This window comes from Aythya marila (assembly GCF_965140915.1).
Source record: "Aythya marila genome assembly, chromosome: 16".
NCBI lineage: Eukaryota > Metazoa > Chordata > Aves > Anseriformes > Anatidae > Aythya > Aythya marila.
The window spans coordinates 905,876-926,104 of NC_139057.1; the positions used below are offsets into that span (position 1 = coordinate 905,876).

At 48.1% G+C, this 20,229-nt stretch overlaps 1 protein-coding gene across 3 annotated transcripts; it reads right to left on the bottom strand.

The window, feature by feature from the left end:
- Positions 1–753: 753 nt before the first annotated feature.
- On the bottom strand, positions 754–19,293 carry ASXL1 (ASXL transcriptional regulator 1). Of its 3 annotated transcripts, none has more exons than XR_014318621.1 (12): positions 19,143–19,293; positions 14,885–14,967; positions 11,872–11,980; positions 10,440–10,733; positions 10,001–10,094; positions 9,555–9,707; positions 8,967–9,130; positions 8,764–8,860; positions 8,157–8,262; positions 7,073–7,688; positions 2,426–6,338; positions 754–1,241 (listed from the first exon to the last, which is right to left on the bottom strand). XR_014318621.1 is itself a non-coding variant. In XM_082773346.1 (12 exons), the coding sequence occupies exons 1-12, from the start codon at positions 19,200–19,202 to the stop codon at positions 3,411–3,413; spliced, it is 4,629 nt and encodes a 1,542-aa protein (XP_082629472.1). In that variant the 5' UTR covers positions 19,203–19,293; the 3' UTR covers positions 1,303–3,410. The 3 variants fall into 3 exon arrangements, 2 of the variants coding, with proteins under 2 accessions (XP_082629472.1, XP_082629471.1); XM_082773346.1 differs by lacking the exon at positions 754–1,241 and having other exon boundaries at positions 1,303–6,338; positions 10,440–10,537; positions 10,613–10,733; XM_082773345.1 differs by lacking the exon at positions 754–1,241 and having other exon boundaries at positions 1,303–6,338.
- Positions 19,294–20,229: the final 936 nt, after the last annotated feature.

Below are 20,229 nucleotides of genomic sequence, written 5' to 3' on the forward strand. Positions count from 1 at the left end.
CTGACATCACCCTTCACCACACCAATGAAAGACAACTGCTGATTTCAATTATTTAACAATTTCAAAGCTCCCTTAAGTAACAACAAAGTTTTTGCATTCCTTGGTTTTAGCTTATTTAAATTACCTGGGTATGTTTAAAGACACCCATGTTTGCAGACACAGGCTGCCAGTCAGGGCACCACCAGCACACCACCCCAAGCCACAGCCCCCTTTTCTCCTTCCTAAGCCCTTTTTTCTCCCTGCCAAGCTGGTGCCAAAGCAGCTGCTGACCCAGCCCATGGCTCCCCTCGTGAACAGGACCCCAGAGCAGCAGCAGCTGATGTTCAGCCAGCTGAGGTCAGGGGGTTTCTACGAGCCAGCTGCCTCTGCCGAAAGACTGCGGCGAGGACTGACGGCTACATGGAGACATCTCAGCTCCAAAAGCGAAGGATTCAGAGCTTTAACCTCCTCCTGTGCTTGGGACAGAGCTTCTCTTTGCACTCAGATGGAGCAAACATTCAGCTTTTGGTTTTGCTCCCCCCCTTTCATTCCTATCACTATTTTTAAAGCAAGCAGCCCAAGGAATGTGGGCTCTGTTACCACCACGCTCGTGCATGCGAACAGCCCAGAATTAATTGCGTGGTGGAGCTGAGAGCAGAGCACGGCCACGGCCGTTTTGCAGCACGACAGAGCCTCGTTACACGCTGCACTGCTGCACAGATCCGAGCACCCCCAGCAGCCCCACCACCCGCTGCATGAGATCGCCACCTGCCTTGGGAGGATCCACGCAGTGAGAGCAGAAGCGAGGCACGTAACGGGATCTTTCGTGTTATTCTTTTTAAAAATGCTTCCTACCTAGAAAAAAAAAAGAAAAAGAAAAAAAAGAGAATGTATCAATAATGTACAGATAGCTTCAAAAAAACCCACAAACAACAGTGTAATTGGTATCCCAATGTTGTGCTTTTGAAAACATTTCCAGATCCATTTACTCAGCAGCTTGTTAGGACAGCACCATAGCACACAAGCTGTACAACAGCAGGAGCAGAGGCTCTGCCCGGTGCTGCTGGGGAAGCCCCAGCACATCGCCTGCAGCCCGGTGCCACGGGGAGGCTGGTGGCTGGGGTCACCGTCACTGCGGAGGGGCTCGTGCAAACTTGGCTCCAGCAGCATCCCACACCCACACGGCTTCTGTGTGAGCCTTTCCAGCATCTACTTCCCAAGAGCCACGCAGTGTTTGCAGCAGGTGCATGGTCTTCGGTTATCTGCAAGTGTATAAAAAACAACGTGATGAGGCTGTGACAACAACACTCCCCCCTCTTTTTAATCATCTGAGCCCAGAAGCTCTGGAGCACTCCCAGTTAAAAAAAAAAAAAAAAAAAAGCAATATTGCCTTAAAGAGCACAGCGGATGATTTCAGAAAAAGAGGATTGAAACCACAAATGGAGGTTTTACAGAGTGTTTATTTTTCCAATACCACAAGGGACATACATGAGCAGGCCCCCCCGGAGGGCTCTGCAAACCAGACCGGTTCAATCTGTACACTACAGTGGCCCCAGAGGAGACAGAGCCAGAGAACCCCAGCTCTGCTCCCGATCTTTGGTAAGCAGGTTTCACACCTCCGCTCCGACCTCACTAATACTGCGTTTCAGCTCATCCCAGGGTGCGCGTGTGCACGCAGGAGTTGGTTCTCTCTCTCCTTCCACAGTATGAGACTGTCAGATGCACTAAAGATAAACCATTTGAGACTAAACTTGTTGCATCCCTCAGGCTTGCATCTCAGTTTAAAAAAAAAAAAAAAAAAAAGTGCACGGTGAAGGGAGGTAGGATAGAGCTAGAAAAGATACAAGCAGAAAAAAAATAAAAATAACCCCCCCACAATTCTTGCTACTGTGTGCTTGAAGAACAGCCGACTTTTGCCCCCGTTGAAGCAATTCACTTTTGGTAAGTAATTACTCCGAGGAGGAAGAGAGGCGAGTTTCTGCTCTCTGCCAGCCCACGGCTGCACGAGGCCGTTCAGCTTTTTGCAGTGCAGCCCCAGCCGAGCGCTGGGAGATGCGGTTACAGCGACAGCTGGCAGCTAGCTCGGAGTGACCAGGAAAGCACACTCAGCTCAGCAAAGCCCCTCGGGTCATCCTCGAGCTTCTACATCACAGTCTACCTGCACAACACAGCACGGAGCCCTGGGCAGAGGAGGAGGCTGTCAGAACCGAGAGTCACCTTTGCATGTCGAGCCTCACGCTAGGTAAGACAGAATACAGTGGCTCTGACTACAGATGCAGATTAATAACTAACACCACTTTAATGCAATACTGCTGTAGAGCCCGAAAATCCAAGGAAAAAAAAGAACCCTTTATGTTCTATGTACATTACATCCATTTACAGAGTTGGCCAGTACTGTGTACAACATATAAATACATGATCAAACAGATGCATAGAGGATACTTACAGGAGCCAAATAATTCACTTTATACATCCAAGAATGAAAATATTTTTTAAAAAAGGAAAAAAAAAAAAATACTGCTTTAAATGTTAGATGATCGTCACACAGATGCACAGCTAGACACTTGCAAGTGGTCAGATGCTGTCACGTTAAGGTCCTCATTGCAGAGCTACAATACAGAGATCGCTGGCCACCTAAACGAGCTTCTAGGAACCTTTGACTTTCCCCACTAACTTGTAGCAACAGCCAGCCAAAAGAGGCAGTCACAGCAGCTGGTCCAAGAGTTCAGCCAGGCACGCAGTCCCATGGCCCACGCGTCTTCCTGCAGACCAGCAGAAGGCATTCAGGTGGCACGTGCCACCTATTTGCTTCTTGCATCCTCTCAGTTGGCTCCATCCAGTACCCGGTCAGCTGCACGCGGCTCCACCTGCAGAGTGCTTCGCTGGTCCCTCCGTCCACCTGCAGCATCCAGAGCCCGTGCAGAACCGTCTCCTGCAGAGCAGCTTTCTGCTCGCACTTACTGCACAGTGGTGCTGCCCACACAAACCGAGAATGGAGATGGCAGAAGGGGAGAGTGGAAGACTGTAGGGGCTAACCTAGCGCAGCCCTGAAATAGAAAACACCCTGTTCCAGTTCCTTTGGATGTAAAGATTTCCTCTACAGAGGGTCCACGGATTGCCACAGCAAACTGCCTCCCGGCCAGGTGTTAGCCTCAGCATGTGTACCAGAGCACAATCAGTATTTCCACAAGAGCGTTAAGCAGAAGGATGGCTCCAGTGGGGCGCAGCCCACAGACAGTGGAGTAGTTGTGAGCAAGGAAGGGTTTTGCGCTGTAGATTTCAGTGGGAAGGCAAGTCAACTTTCCTCACCAAAACAAAGTGTAACAGCATTTCTACTATAAACAGAATAGCATTTTGTGTACAGGTTTTAGGATCAGTCATTATCAAAATACACACACTGAATATACAATTTGTCCCATGGCCATAATTTATTATCTCACCACAAGGCACAATACACAAAGCTTAGAGGGTCCTATACAGTCGTCATGACAAAATGCCCCACAGCCTTTACACATAATCATGGCTTTAAGGCTGCACGAACACTTGAACGATATTTCTTCAACACTGCTGCTATCAGCAAACATCTGCACAGAAAGGGATGTATTATGGTTTGCAGCAAAGTTCGCTTTGTGGGTTAGCTGCATCATGCTTCCAGCAAGACTTCTGGGAAAAGCTGGAGTGTTAGATGAATAATTAAAGCTGGTGGAATTAAGCTGCAGCTTAGAAAGCTTCCCATAAAATGCCTGTTTGATATTGAACTGAGAAGGTATGGAAGAAGGCTCCAAAGGGTGATTGTGTCTTTTCCCTGGTTCCCTTGAAAACTTAAGAAATGGCAGGTCCATAACCAGCGGAACACTTTGCAAGTGCTCAGTTAGCTCCAGAGGGCTTTGTGCTGCTTCCTTCTGCTTCTCTCCACTGTTCTTGGTTGGGCTGTCACATGCCAGCGCGTTCTCATTTCTTATTTCTCCCATGGTGTTCACGTGCTGCTTTGAAGTCCATTCTTCCCTTACACCTGGCATTCCTTCTCCAGACGCACAGCTCTTGGTCAAAGGAATCTGTTTGCTGGGGGCCAAGGTCCCCATGTCTGAAACTTGATCTGAAGCCCTCGAGTGATGTAGTCTGACACTGGCGTTGCAAGGAAAACCAGAACCAAAGAGCTTTTTGCCTTTAACTCCAATGTAATTTTTATTGGCCGGTGTACTCCCTGTCTTATTTGGACCAAGAGAATTCACATTTGGAGATAAAAACGGAGGCTCTGGAGATGGGTTCAACTTCTCAGGACTTTTATTTGTGATAACATTTGTTAGTGGGTTGCGCTGCGGCACCCGATGGGTCTTGGACACTTCCTTTTGCTCTTCAAAGCTACAGGAAGAAAACTTTCTTTCCTGAGGGCTCATCTCTTCATGCTTCTGAGAGGCACTTGCCACATTTACTAGTTGGTCTTGGCAGCTTAAAGCTGAGTCAATTTTGGAATGTTTTTCTGGAATAGACTGATTCTCCATATCCTCTGCTCTAGGCACCGCTGCCCCTGGTCCCCGCTTCTTTTCCTGGGGATCTACAGATCTCACTGAGTGGAAGTCATCACTCCTGCTTAGGGTGCTTGTCTTCATTTGTACATCTGGAGAAGATTCTTTGCCAAAATAGCAACTGCTACCTCTCTCCACTTGCACGGAGAGGCTTTCTGACTGCTTGCCTGCAGGCGGTTGTGTAACTTCCAGCTTGACACTGGCTTGAGATCCTGGGATGACTTCTTCCAGTGGACGGTTCCCCTTAAGCAGCTGCATCACCAAAGGGTTGTTGGTTTCAACAGAGGATACGGGCCGAGCAGAACCTGACAGCCTCTCGGATTTTGGGGGCAATGGTGCATGCAGCCCCCATCTCTGAGGTGGAGGTGCAGCACTCGTCTCTGTGACCGAAGGGAAGTCCACAACATAGGCCAGACTATCTGTTTCCACAGGTAACTTCGATCTAACTCTATCACGTCTCTCAGTGTTGCTCTGACAGGAGTCTTTCCTTGCTACCTCCCTGCAGTTGACACTTCTGAAACATATATCCATCTCTACGTTCTCATCAGCTACGTCAGCTTCAAAATCCGAAGCAGTATCTGTTGTCTCACTGTGTGTACTCCGTACTTCATCGTCTCCATTCAGCTTGAACTCTTGAGTCGCTCTCAGTGGCTGACACACATCTTCCGATTCTGTTCTGGGGCACCTCTCTCTAGGCTGCACAAGTTTTTCAGAGGTATCTATCCTATTCTGAGAAATGAAGTCCTCACATAAAGAGGATTTCACCAGAGACTCTGTATTCTGTTCCTCATTACTTGTTTTGCCATCACTCTCTTTCTCTGCCTGCAGATGTGTGAACTGATACCGTGCAGGCATTACTTTCTCCACTCCGGCAGTTACTGTTCTGGAGTTATCGCTATCGTTTCTCGCGCGCTGTTCCACAAATGTTTCAGAACCATTACATCTAAATCTAGATATCACTTCTGGCTCATGGCATTCTTTACCACCTGATGACAATTCTGGCAGAAGAGCAGGACAACTGGATGAATTTTCCTTTACATCAGAAGGATAATCCAACTGTACTGGGGGAGAGCTACCACCTTTGAGTTCTGACGGAATCCCATCTCCTGTAGGGCTGATCACAGCTCCCTGTACCTGAGAACAAGACAGACCGTTTACTGGAGGAACCAGGCATTTCAGCTTTATACTTTGCCTCTCCTCTGATGCAACACAAGCTGGGGTTTCAGTCCTTGCATCACAGGGGAGCTGTTCAGGGTTCTCCTCCCGCCTCTCCAAAGTTGCACTGTCAGACGATGACCCAGTCACAGCATCACAGAACTGCCTTCTAGGTGAGCCATCCACGGGCTGAGCTTCCCCTGAGCTAGTGCCTGCAGCGCGCTCCGGAACGCCGCTTCCCTCACGCTTTGAAGAAAAGGAGTCTTGTGTTGAAGAGGCAAAGGAATCCGCGTTAGCTGCCTGAGCAGCCATCTCAGAGTCAGCCTTTTCTCCATTTAGACGGAGAGACGGCAGTAATTGTGTTCGTTGTAGATCTGACGAACGCTTTCCATGAGTTCTCTTTGATCTCCTGTGCTCTGTGTGGCTGTTGGATTCTCCTCCGCCACCTCCTTCGTCAGTGCTGCTCCCTCCGCCTGGGCCACCCCCACCTCCGATGGCAGCTGTAGCAGCTTCTCGCTGGGCTCGGGCCTGCAGAGCACGGGCTTTAATGTCTGCGAGTGTTCGGGCCCCGCTCCTGCCCCGGCTGGAGGGCTCCGTGTTGGGGATGATCCTGGGGCATATTTGGTAAGCTGGCTGACCTTTAACCACCCAGGGTGGTTTAATACGTGAAAGTTGAATCTGAAAGAAAGAGAAAAGCACTTAGTGCTAAGGCTCGACTATTTTCAGACAGTGAAATGCATTTTATTAACATCTGTTCATCGTAAGTCTTGCTATGAGAATTCAGTATAAAGAGTTAAAATTCCAACTTAAAAACAAACTTTGGCAGAGAAGTAGCACGGCTCCCGTAACCTCTGCTTATGCGCTCTGTCACGCGACACGTAAAGCTCACTTAGCATTAACACTGCTTTACCAGAGCCAGCAGATGAATATGAAACGGGTGGTTTGCTTTCAGAGCTTTAGAAATCAAAATGGTCTCCTTTACATCAGGATGACTACTCTGAAGCTAGCAAGATGGATGCCTCTAGTTAAAACAGCAAAAGTGAGAAGGAATACTTTTCTGCCCCCAAAGGAAAGGAATTGGGAAACTACACGTGATAAAGAACACGATTTGAAGGTCTCTTCTGCAATAAGTCAGATAGTTTCAAGAAAAGTGATTTCTGTATTCGCAAAAATGCAAACTAACAGTCAAGGTTACCCTGCGCTCTTGTGCAAAGACCTTGGAATGATTTTCCATTCTTTGCCCTTCTAAACAAGATAGTGACCTGTGGTAATCCGAGGTACTTAGCCAGCTCTGCCAATGAAACCCTGGACTACTTCTGCTAAGATGACAACACTTGACATTTCAGTAATGTTTTGATGCTAATAAGCATGACAGCCCTGGGATACCAAGCAGCTATAATTCTCTTTCCTACCCGGATGGGTGGGACTTTTGGCTCCTCTTTAGTAGGCTGTGGCTTTTCTGGGTGAACACTTTCAATTGTGTTACGAAAGGACTGACGATCTTCAAGCCGGGGCTTCTTTTCGGGGAAGGATGCAGAGGCAGCCTCCTCAAAGCATTTCCTCTTCTGGTCCTTTGACTCCCGAGCTGAGTTCTCCTGGGGCAAACTAGGAATTCTGCTTGCAGCTGCCGATGACGGATCTTCCGATTTACTGTGCGACTTGGAAGTTTCTGGAGAGAGATGCAGTTCTGAACTCTCTGGATTCAGTACTGCAGTAGAAGTGCTTGTTGGATCATCTTTCTTCAGGTCCATCTCAGGTTTGGTCTCTTTACGAAGAGAGGAATCTGGTCCCACAGAGGCAGTCTCTTTGGAGGCCTCCTTTTGCTCAGATTCACGTAATTTGTACAGGCTCCTCCTGGCTCTGCATCGCAGGTCGGCCCGGGAGCGTTTCTTGAAGTGCCCGTCTCTCTGCCGTGTAGAAGGACCACGTGACAATCTTGCTTCTCCTTTAACAGACAGTCCTGTCCTGTTCTCAGCATCTTCTTGCACCAAATTCTGTTCCTGGGATTCTTCTTGGGTCAAGCCCAACCTATAAGGCAAACATAAAAACTAGTTAGAAGCTAAAGCCCATCCTAATTTAAGCATTTCATCTATTATTTATAGCTGTACTGTCACCACTATACATAGTAACATACACATTACAAAGCAGAGACTCATCAAAACCTCATTAAGTCAGTCTGCAATGAGATAACCTGTACATCTGCTATCCCACATTACTGTCACAGGGAACGATGAAAATCAGAAAATGTAAAGATCTGATGGAAAACAAATAGTATTCACTTGTCTCAAAAACAAAATAAATAGGCTATAAAAGTCTGCTCTGACCAAGCCAATTCCACTTAAGGATTCCCCTGAAGCAACAGTCCGAATGATTCACTCCACAACTATATTTTTACAAGGAGTTCATGGTGCATCTTCTCAGGTAACTACAAGCAGAAACACTCTGCCGCCTTCATAAGCATAGATAAAACAGGACAGAGGAAGCAAAATTTATTACCTTTGTCCGTAGTAGTCCTCAAAGAACTTCTCCTTCCATTGTTCCACTCTCTTCTCCTTTTCCATCTCCTGCCGAATTCGAACTTGCATTTCATGTGTGAATTCACCTACACGAAAGCAAGATACTGAAATTCAGTTCCAAACAAAATAAATTTTGCAAATGTAACCTTTTTTTGTTTTAATAGTATAGTACAGCAGCTCTCTCTCTCTGAAGGCCATATCTTCTGTTATCATGCTGCTCTCCACCCTATTACGGATCTACAAGCCGCCTGCAACTACTTAAGGAGAGTCACACAGCCTCAAGCAAATCTGAAAACAAAACAAAACAAAACAAATTCTGTTTTACCAGATGTAGGTCACCATTTAACGGAAGATAAGTCTAATGTTACTTTACACCTCCACCACTCCATTCTGAAGGTCCCATGGCACCTAAGGAAAACACATCTTTGATTTTAACAAAAAAAAGAGATAAAAATTGGGGGCAATACAGCCAGATATACAGCCAAACTGGACTGAATTTCCATTTGCTAACTGTAAGAGGAAAAACAAAGAAAGCCCACGAAATGATTACCCATTCTCCAACCACAGAAGCAAGCAAACCTACTCACCATCAGCTAGTCTTTCTCTCCAGCTCTGAGCAGCATGGGTGAAAAATTCGTTATTCAGAGCACTGCCACTGAGACGCATCAGCCCATCAGCCCCAACCTAAGAGGACAAAAAACAGGTCAAAGAGAAAACATTTGCTTCAGATGTTCTGCAAGCTAGAGGCTACACGGCGAGTGGAAAACACTCAAGTGCTGCACCTCCATACCTGTCTGTCAACTTCTGGAAGGAGGTAAAGAAGCTGCTGCTGGAAGTGCGATGGGAGCGCGTTAAATGTTCTGGAGTTTATCAGAGCTCGCAGGTTTGTATTGACAAGAATGGAACCCGGTGTTTCGAAGTCAATATCCTCACCCCTGTTTCGTTTCATTTGCCCTGTAGTTTAAGGACAGGCAAATAAGATAAACATTATTGTACAAAAATGTTTCAACATTATCGGCAAAAACCCCACAACACAAACTACTGCAGCAAAATGAGTAAAGACTGTAATGTTCAAGTGTGAAGAATGGCTCTCTCAGCCATGCTAATTAATAGCAAGCACGCATGTGGGATTTTGATACGAGGTCATATTTTTGTCATGTTCAGGTACAGTTCTTGATACTGCTTTTCAGACTAGACAAACTTCTCAACAACTGGCTCGCTATAATTCAGAGAGGAAGGTCCAGATGAAGAGCCTTAAGAATGTCGTATGTCCTCCAAAGGAAGAGAACCCTGGTGTTCTTTTCTCGGAAATACACAGACTTCAACATTGCCTGCTTTTATGGAGGATTTTCTCCTAACTTTAATCAGGAGCACTTACCAGCTGTGGGCTTTCGGATACCTCTCAGTAGCTGTGGCGGATCCCTGTTTATTTCTGTTCTGCTGCGCAAGGTGGTGTTGCACAGGGCCAAAGAGCTGCTGCTACTGCTGGATGTGCTACTGCTCTCCCCATCAGCATGCCTTCCTGTGAAGCCTAAAAGCAAAACAATCTCACAAAAACATGCAAAGAACAGCAGAAGCCCAACTTGCAGAGTGGTTTTAGCATACCAAAATTACCTGCTAAGAACAAGTTTCACTACTACAAGGTTTTGTCCAGTTACCAGCTATTTTGATGGAGATAAACATATACTCAACAGCACAACTCAGTCACATGCATTCTCAGCAATTGTTAAAGAAGTCCTCAGTCAAAATTAAAATTAGGGACTACTGATTAAGAGCTAACTACAGAGCCATTGCAAAAATCACCAAAACAAAAGCAATGCTCACCAGATGCAGACTCCATGTGTGCCCCATTTACTTTCAGCGGTGTTAAAACAACACGTGGCAGCATTACACCGGTCTTTTTCTTTTGTTTGGTTGTCTGTGGTCCAGAAAGAAAACAAGAACAAAACAAAGACAGACATTACAGAAAGACAGGTTAATCTTCCATGTACCGTATTTCCCAAGTAAAGAACCACCCAGATCCTAGGTAAATCTTCAGGTGTCAGTCATTAATTACATTTACAAATAGCGGAGTATTCAAAATTACCTCCTTGTATATGATCCCTCCATGTCATAGAAACTCCCTGCCTAAGGAGACATGCCCGTAACTCTCCCCGAGGCACCTCTGCACACCTAGTCCCTGTCATGCTAATCCCAACAGCATGCAGCAATGAAAGCTTCCCTTCGGAGGCTTTTTGTTTCCATTAGTCCCACATTTTCCTACCTGTGAGGCTGTTCTGCTGCTCTCCCTGGCAGTAGAGGATGCCTTGCTCTGAGATTCAGTGGAACAGGAAGCATTAGAGGAGGTTTCATCAAGAGACACTGAAATAGACGGGCACTCGTTCAGACCCAGAAGTAGATGCTTATAATTTAAGATTAACGTTATCAGACACTTACCATCATTATCACCACTCACAGTGCTTGCTTCATTGGACTCGCAGCTCTCTGCGTCTGCTGTATCCTCCAGTTCATCCCCTTCTGGCACAGACAGATTTCGAGACCACTGAAGAGCATCCTTCTAAAGGGGTAAACAAAGCTCAGGTGACTACAGTCCTTCCTCCCAACAACTACCACTTGAGCCAATGGGAACAGATGGTTTAGTGGATGTAGCTTTTAGTTTAGATTTTTTATCTTCCCTATTTTAATCCCTTTCATGCAGTAAGATATTTTTAAGCATGTTTAGGCTCCTAATGGAAAGAAGTCATCCTAACTATCAGCACGCTTCACAGACATTTCCTAGCACGCTTCACAGACACTTCCTAGATGAATAACTCAAATATATCCAAAACATGTAAGGTTAACATATCACGCTTTTCTGCAAGAAACAAGCAAGCACTTTCTAATGAAGAGAAACATCTCATTCTTAGTACTAAAAGAACAGGTATCACCAGAATTATCAACTACTAAGATAGCAAGCTTAGTAGATGCATTTACTACTTGTATAGTCAAAGCCATTTCAATTCCATCTGTTTGCAGTAAAGTATGACAAATTAACAAAATTTTCTGACAGCAGGAAAAAAGGATGCAAACAAAATAGCCAAAAATACCAGTGCCTATTAAGCTGATATTTATCAGGGAATCCAACAGTACAAAACAATGCAGAAGAAAAGCCTGAGACCAGAAATATTTTCAACATTTATGATTACTGGGACAATAGACTAAAATAAAAAACATTTCAGAGGGACCTTGAGATGTGAGGAAGATGGTGATGCTAACTGTACACAGGATGCAGTGAAACACCATCCACCCAGAGAAAATGAAAATACATTTTCCAATTGAGATTTTACTCGGAGCTACAAGTTCTCAGACCAATGTAATTTATTGGTTGGCCTTGTGGCTGTCGGAAAAGGAGTGAAACAGGACCATTCTGATAATCAGCCACCTGAGTTGAACTCCAAATACTGGAAGAAGAATTTATCTTGAGCAATTCAAGAAATAATAAGGGGTTTAAAATGAATATATCACCTATGGCTGAATATAGCCGAAAGATACAAACTAAAGTGAAATAATGAATTCCAGACACACTTTCAGAGGATGATCTCAGATGCAGCACATTCAGCTCATATGATGCTCAGTAACAGTTTAGCACGCAGCTATGCATTACAAGCAGAGCTTGCACCTTGGCCTTCAACTGAGAGTAGAAACTCAACATTTACCTTGAGCGTGAACAGGCTGATCCGTCCAGGCAGTTTGTAGAAGAGGCCATCACCTCCCCTTGAATTGGAATGGAGCATGGCATTGAGGCAGGCCAGGGGAGAAGTGCCACTGAAAAAGAGGAAGGCAGGAAAGGGACTCAGACAATAACTAAAAAAAAAAACAAAACAACAAAAAACACCAGAAACAGGGGCTGATCAAGAAAACGGCCTGAAAGATCTCTTTAAATTAGCATCATTTATCTGACTTAGGAGAATAAAGATGATACTTATTAACCTTATGGGATAGGCTCTTCAGTCAGGATAGTATTACTGTTTTCCTGTTTGACCTGTAATTAGCCTCAACACATCACAGTAAAACAATCCGCAGAAAACAGGAAACGCGCTGATTTTGAAGTTACTCCTGGTCATTATTTTAGCCATTTCTAACTTGTATTATTCCTTTTTTGCTTCAAATTTTCAGGACTGGTTTGAATTTATTAAAAACCAGATGTACTCAGCAGTAGAAAAACACAAAGTCGGCAAAAATTATACACATTTCTGAAACGTCTCTCCTAATAGACAGGACTGCACTGGCAGGGTTGGATAGAAAAGTTCTGATGAACTGATTTGTCAAGTGCTCTGTACCAGCCTGGTTTTGCCATTTGTGATTAAAGCAGCCTACGCTCACACTGATGGAACTTCTGTGCATGTGAATCTCATGTTTTCCAATAAGTCACACATGTGCATGCAGAAAGTTACCTGGAAAAGACATTAAAGCAATATTGATTTCAAAATTATTAAAAGTGAAACTGAAAATTGGACTGAGACAAAACATTTCAAAGAAAATCATTCTCAAATTGAAAACTGCACTTAGAACAATTTCTGTTTCCACCCTCAATGCATTTGGTTGTTGGGTGTTTATTCACCAGCCTCAACAACAGAGGAAATTACCCTCGATCATTTTTAGATACTATGAAAAAAAATTTCCAGCCTTCTGGCCTGTTAGTGCTTTCCCTTCTGTATTTAATGGAACACCCAGCAACCCAACCAGACACAGAACACGTTTTCTTAGAATGGCAAAAAAACACCCAAACCCCCCAAAACAACAACAAAACAAAAAAACCCAAACCATACTTTTTCGCCCAAAGAAGGAAAAAAAAGAATAGTTAAAACTTTCCCAGGAGGCAGAATCCAGCTCCGGTGTTGGATGCCAACGTCCCAGCTCATGCACGGGGCACGTAGGACAACCAGGGGCCAGGACCCTTCCGACGGGCTGGCGTTACCCCGGACCAGGACAACACTGCCTTAAATTGATTCAAAGGGAAAACCACATCTTGAGTCGCCAAGCCATTTCCTTCAGGAAATGGAGTTTCAGGAAGGCCTTTTATTCAAGGACCAGGAAAGTCTGCCGCATATTTAGCTAGACAGGATCACTGCCTGCATTCTTTGAACAATTATGCGGTGAAGAAAACAGTCTTTGCTTAAAGCAGAGAATTAATAACGGGAAGAAAACAGACATCCCAAAGGAAAACCACCAGCCTCTAAACAAATGATGTAGCTTGGTGGGGTTTAGCATGATGCATGCTACCGAGTTGGGTCCTTAGCTACCTGCTGTGACAGGTCACTTGTTAAAAACAGGGAGAACATCGCAATAACTAATGTCTGAGAAAATGGATCTGCTGTTACCTGTAGCACAGGACAGCCTGTGCACATAGGGCTTCAGCTAGCTACCTGCTTGAACAACAGGGCTGATCTGAGAAAGGTGCAGGCTATTGATTAAAACAAAGATATATGACAGTTTTCATTAAAAGCCTGCCTCAGGGCTGTGATACCACCACCCGCATCCAAGCCACAGAAGACCTACTCGGTAAGGATCCCAAGCCACAAGCTTCCAGCAGCTCCAGTACTGATGCAGCAGCACGGTGGCACAGCACCTCACCAAACAATGGTAACTCCCACGCACAACACCTCCTCGTGCATCAAAGTTTTTCACTATTCAAACCACCACAGCTGTTTCCTGACTTCGCATACAAACACGGAGCAGAAACAAGATAACGCTTGGAGTTGCTGGGTCCCAGAAGAAATTAGTTTACTTTCTGTAGCTGGTTGAGTACAGGTTCAAAAAATGCAAACCCAATGGTGGGAAACAGTCTGCAGAATCAAGGCGAGGAGGTAAACGTGACTAGAAAAAGTCTGCACATCTGCAGAAGTCAGTCAATAGGCTGTGGATGGAAAAGACTGCTTTTTCTGCCACTGGTCCTCAGTGGCAGAACTCATGCAGAACCTCAAATCCTCATCCTTTCTTTTTTTCTTTTTGGTGGGGGGCCACACGGCACTAACTGAGGCACTTGGACTGTCACAGCTACTTATTTTCTTTGATGTGCAAGACAATCCTTATTTTCTACTGGCTCACAGAAACAGAGGTCCACAGGAACTTAACCAAAGAAAATAATCTCCCACTCCTGTAGCTTCCTAAATTCCATATCAGTTTTTTTCCAGATTGAGAAGGACAATGCACAATGTCAAGAGCCACAACAGTGTAAGCAGCACTACCACAGTGCTCAAAAATCTGAGCAGAAGCCTGGACAGTAATATAAAACAAAGGAGACTTTTCTGAGTCTCCTACTATATAACGTCTGCTCTGGAAATGAAGCATCAAAGGAGACAGAACTTAAACTTACTAAACTAGAGCTGCAATAGTAGAACGTACCAGGAGCTACTTATGAGAGAAACACGAGTGGCAAACACAATACAGGAATCAGAGCAGCAACAGGCATTTATTTCACAATAGGTGGATGAAGGGGGCTCTGTATGTTATCAAAAAATCCAAGAAAAGCTTCCAGTTATTGTCAAAGAAAAAAAAAAAAAAAGTATATAAATGTCTGTAATGTAATCTGAAATTACCATGCTGGCAGAGAAAGAAGGAAGAAAAGTGGGCTAGAGATGAGGCAGGATCACACGAAACAAGCCAAGGCTTTGTATGAGGCCTCCTCACCCTCCATGCACAGTTTTAAATGAGATCCCCAATACTAACCTCATTTCCTTTAGTCCTTCAGCCTCTATGACCTGCAGAATCTGTTTTGGGGTCATGGGAGCATCCGAGTAGTTTTCCAGCACCTGAAGAGACAGAAACAGTGGGTGTCATCACAGAACTTGCTTCTGAATTCACGGAACTGCTCCATAAGCTGGGGTTCAGAGACAAAGAAAGTTCTATGTGGCACAGCATTACCTACAAAAGACGTGCTAAAAATTTCAGGCTACCTCAAGATGACGGTAAGCATTACAACAGCCTCACCTTCACTTGGTCCCTGATCAGCAGAAATATGAACATGAAGAAGAAAAAAGCAGGAGAATTCAGCTTTGACCCCGTAACAAGAAAGCCAGTTGGTGCTTTACCAGACTTCAACCTGCATTACACCACGTTGCTACCACATCCAGCCTTCAACACTGTGCTTAGAGACCCTCAAGTGATGTAAAAGTTCTCCCTACCTCTCAGCAGAGAATCCAGTACTTTTCTGGCAATAACAATATCACTGCCCAACTATGTACTTCTGAAGCCTACCTTCCTTGGATTACTGCATTCATTTCAGCTTCGCTCCATCTCCAGAGTCAGAATTCTTGTCAGAGAAGGACAGAACTCAGAAAGGGACTACGATAACAGCAAAGGATATGGGAAAAATTATGGGTAGACACTAAAAAGATTTGGACTGCTTGCCTTTGAAAGCAAACGAGTAAAGTCAGGTATTAAAAAGGCAATAAAATAAATAACATCTCATCCTTTCATATATCATAGGAAGAGCAGAATTGCCACTTACACATGAAGGATTAAAGAGGCTATTCATTACTTTTAAAGCCTGTAGAACTTACTGCTCCAAAGGATCTAGAAATAAGAATTTCAATGACACAAAAAGAGGACCGGACTTTTCTGTGATAAGGAGATTATCCACAAAATCAGGAAACAAAGACCAAAAGAAAGCTGCAGTAGATGTAAACCACCACGTTTCTTTGGAAGCAGATAACCCCACAACTCCCTGACACTCTCTGCCTCCTGTCGAAGCAGACAGTGCTGCTCCCTGAATGCAAGAGTCTGATACAGCAGACCTCTGGGTCTGGTTGAGCATCAGGACTGCACCACAGGCGTGTGACGTGGCCCGAAACAGCCAAGAAAAGTGGCCACAGGTATTCAGCCTGGAACTTTCTGATCATAATCATGATCTAAATTCCCCAAGTGTAATGGCTACGGTGATGCACAATCCTGATTTTGTTTGTCACCAGGCTTTAGAGGGCTCCACAACCTGATACTGGCTTTCAGTTTGACTTGAGTGAGAAGCAGCAGAGGAACCCAAATGCCCCAGTTATATCAGCAGCATCTGGAACTGAGTCACTGCAGCAACGAGTCAAGGCACAGGGACTGCTGCCTGCCTTGTGGGGCTGTGTGAATGGGACACTTCCAAACAATGCCATGCAGGGGACCACTTGGGTCTCCATCCCATCTCCCAACCTCTGCAAATAGGGAAAAAACAACCTCACGTTACTGTAGGGATCAGCCACGGGTTTTGATTAAGGAACTTCTTAAACGACATCCGCCCTATATGGATTTTTCAGATGCTTGAAGATCACACGAATAAGTGATGCTAACCTGGTAGGGGAGAACTACAAACCCTGAGATAACACACGGTGAAAACACAAAGTGATGAGCTATACTCAAAGAGTAAACAATTTTAATTCCCTGCCAATACGGCTCCATCACACTTTTTCCTTCACTAATCAGAAAACCTCCGCAGGTTACCATTCCTCTGAGCCTCCCTCGGAATCTGTCACTGCCCATCACTCCGAGGGGACAGGCTGACGAGGGGAAGCACATCGCTGCAGGGGCAGATGCAAGATCCACAAAAGGGAAGCTGCCTGTTCTGAAAAAAAAACAAGGAAATTCTTCACAGCTTACAAAACCTCTCTCAAGTGTCAGACACAGCGCAGCCTAAAACTGAGCATGAATGAGCATTTACATAAAGATAAAAGAATCTGCGCTCAGGGGAACAATTTCCAATCAACAGCTATATTAAGTGTACAGACTGCTTAACGCAAGCGCTGGGAGAAGATCCTGCCTCGTTAGCCAGCAGAGCCCAGCCTCCAGCAGCCATACCCCAACCTGACCCTGCCTGTGCCACGTTAATCCTGCAGCACAAGCGACACCGTAACCAACCCACGAGGATTTTCCCCTCCAGGATTTGTAGTACTGAGAGCCAGGGGTTCCTGTGCTGGAGCCTTACATCGCTCCCCACACCAAATCAGCCGTGTTGGAGGTGTTTGGCACTGACAGCACTTGTCCAACAGTTCCGTGGCTCTGGGTGTTCGAACGGATCTTTGAAGGCTTATTTTATGGGATGTGCATGATATTAGCTCTGTAGGGGCAGCAACACTAAAAAGCACTTTTGCCTGTGATTCTCGGAAACACTGAGAGGAATGCAGAATCCAATAGCGTGCGTCAGAAAGGAAAATTAAAAGCATTTTGACAGGGAGCATGTGTAAGCCTAGTGTTAAATAAAGATCTATTTTTAGTGGATTTACAATCAGTCCTGCAAGCTGGAAGTGCAGCTACGCAACTGCAGGTCTCTCTAAGTAGATAATCTAGGAGGAGATGGTTCTATTTCTGGTTCTTCAATGGCTCTAAGATGCTGCTGAGGCTTAGCCATCTCACGCACCTACTGTGATGTGCCCGAGGCTCTAGCCAGAAGAGCAGTAGGTGAGATGAGCAGTGTTTGTGAAGAGATCCCTTCCCCATCGCTCCACGAGGGCGGGGAGGTACATCAGGAAACGGCTTCTTAGAAACCCAGCAGCATGTGGTGTTCTGGGCAGCCCATAGATAGGGATCTTTCATCCCTCAGAGCTCAGGACATTTGAACGAGAGGGGATTTGGTACCAGATCACCCAGCGCTGCTCCGGCCACAAGGTCGCTACCCACTGAGCCTCCCAGGGGCGCAGGGTGCGGCCCCGCAGCGCCGGCTTCCCGCACCCAGGCTCTGCAGAGGTTCACTTGCACCCTTTTCCAGTTTTTCAAGCGACGTCACGTGGGTCAAAAACATTATCATTTTCACACAAAAAGATTATGCAAGTTGCTGGAAGACGGATGCCTGTCTGATTAGGTTTCTCCCTGGCAAGCAGTGAGAACACACTCGGATATCCAAACCAGTCTCACACAGGAGAGGCACCAAGACCCTATTGTAGGACACGCTCGGTGCAAGAGGTGAGCCTCAGCTGGACTCACCCTTGCTGTCCCCTCCTGATGTTTGTACAATCCAAGCCATAACCTCACCGGGTTAAAACATCAGAACAACACAGCCCAACAAACCAAACGAGCCAGCAGAACACCCTCAAGCCCAATAAATCCCTTCCTCCATAGCGAGCAGGCCCGCATCCTCGCAGAGCAGAGGCTGAGCATCGCTATGGAGCTAACGGCAGCAGGGATGGGATCACTGCTCAATCCATGCGCCAGCACCTGGGATCTGCAGAGATCCCCCTCAGGGTGCCCTGAGGACAGTGGCTGCTGCCCGGGGACCAGGAGTGAGCTGTGGTGCTCAACGCACACCAGCAGGACAAGAGGAGCTCACTTGTTCATTCACCTTCTCTACCTGCGAGGTGTCCAGGCTGGGTTTGTCGCGTTCCCTTGCTCGCAAATTGGGGTGGGGATGGATTCAGCTTAAAGGCTTGACGGGGAGAAGCTGGGGTGGGCAGAGAGCAGCAAGGAGCCGCCCCACCGCTGCGGGCACCGCTTGGGAAGTTGGAGGGGGCTCCACAAACGTCCCCAGAGCACCGACACCAACCCCAGGGCTCAGCCCAGCTCCTGGCACGCCCAGCCCCACGCTCTCCCCGTGCTGGGACCCCGCTGCCCCTCGGTACCGGGAGCAGCCCCCTCGGTGGCAGCACCCCCGGGGCTCCCCACAGGCCTCTCCCGGGGGGGCTGCGGGGCCGGGAGGAGGCCACCAGCGGCCGGCTCCCAGCGTGGGGCAGCTCCGGGCCCCTCGGGCTGCGGCTGGGGGGGACCGAGAGGACCCCGGGCACCCCCTGGGCACCCCCTCGAGCCCGGGGCCCACCCCAGGAGCCCCCCACCGAGCGCCGCGGCCTGGAGGCGGCCCCGAGCCCGGGACACCCCCGGTGTTGTGGAACCCCCCCCAACCCCCGTTAGGCCCCCTCAGCCCCGGTTCGTCCCGGTGGGCCCGGGGGGGGCCTAGAGGCGCTCCGGGGGTGCCGCCCCCGCCCCCCTCCCGTTCTCCCAGCCCCGTTTCCCCCCTCACCAGGCGGGCGGCCTCGGCCCACGTGCGCTCCTTCTTCCTCCGCTGCTTCATCTCCTTCATCCTCCTCCTCCTCCTCCTCCTCCTCCCTCCCGCGCGGCGCGGACCGTTAGGCGCGGGCGGGCGGGCGGCGGCGGCAGCAGCGGGCGGGCGGGCGGGCGGCGGCGGGGGCGGGGCGGGGCCGAGGTGAGGCGGCCGGGGGGGGTGGGGGCGGGGGCGGGCGGGGCGGCGGGGGCGGCTCCGGGCGCTACGGGAGGAGGCGGCGGCGGCGGCGGCGGCTCGGGCCCGGCATAACAACGGGGTCAAAGGGCTCGGAGCATTGGGGGGGGGGGGAGGAGGTGAGGGGGGAGGAGGCGGGGCGTAGGCGACGGTGGCCGCGCCGGGACACGGGAGGGCCCCGCGCGCCGCCAGGCTGAGGGGAGGGGCCGCGCGGCGGGGCTGGGAGCCGTTTGAAGGAAAACAAAGCGCGGGGGGTGCTGGGAGTTGTAGTTCGCCGCGGGGCATTGCGCTGCTAAGGCAGGAGGAGCGCGGACTACAACTCCCAGAGGGCGCCGCGCGTGCGCTGCGCGGTATGGCGGGCGGGCCGCGGGCCTCGCCTGGTGGCTGAGGGGCGCTGAGGGCCCGGCCTCGCCTCAGGCCGCGGAGCGGGACCGGCACCGGGCACGGCCCCACCGGGGGCACCGCCGCGGCTCGGGGGCGTTTGGCTCAGCGCCTGGCGGCCCCGCTGCTCGCCCCGAGGCTTCTTTAGAGCACGAAGTCCCCGCGCCCGGCCGCCCCCTCACAGATTAACGGTGATAACGGGCGCGCTGCGGTGCCCCGAAGCTCTGTGTGGGGGTGGCCCTGAGCTGCTGGACCGAAAAGGTGGTACAAATAAATACAAAACGTGAACGTATGGGCAGGGTTCAGCCACCCGAGGGGCAGCCGGGCTCAGTGTGGCTCTGAGCTTGGAGGGCTCTGGGAGCTCTGCGACACGGCCGTGCCTGTGAGGAGAACCTCGGGTTTGAAAAGAAAGAGGAATTAAAAAAGGTAGTAAGTGCCTGGACCACTCAGAGTTAAACCCACGGTGAGCAGCTAGCACCAGGGCTCTCCC

Bases quoted from the DNA above. Each gene is read 5' to 3' on its own strand.
- ASXL1 (XM_082773345.1), bottom strand. From the start codon at position 19,202: ATGAAGGAGATGAAGCAGCGGAGGAAGAAGGAGCGCACGTGGGCCGAG. The intron at 10,095-10,439 runs GTAGGAAAATGT...TCTGGACCACAG, and splicing joins GCAGCAGAACAGCCTCACAG to ACAACCAAACAAAAGAAAAA. The intron at 6,339-7,072 runs GTAGGAAAGAGA...TCTTTCTTTCAG, and splicing joins CAAAAGTCCCACCCATCCGG to ATTCAACTTTCACGTATTAA.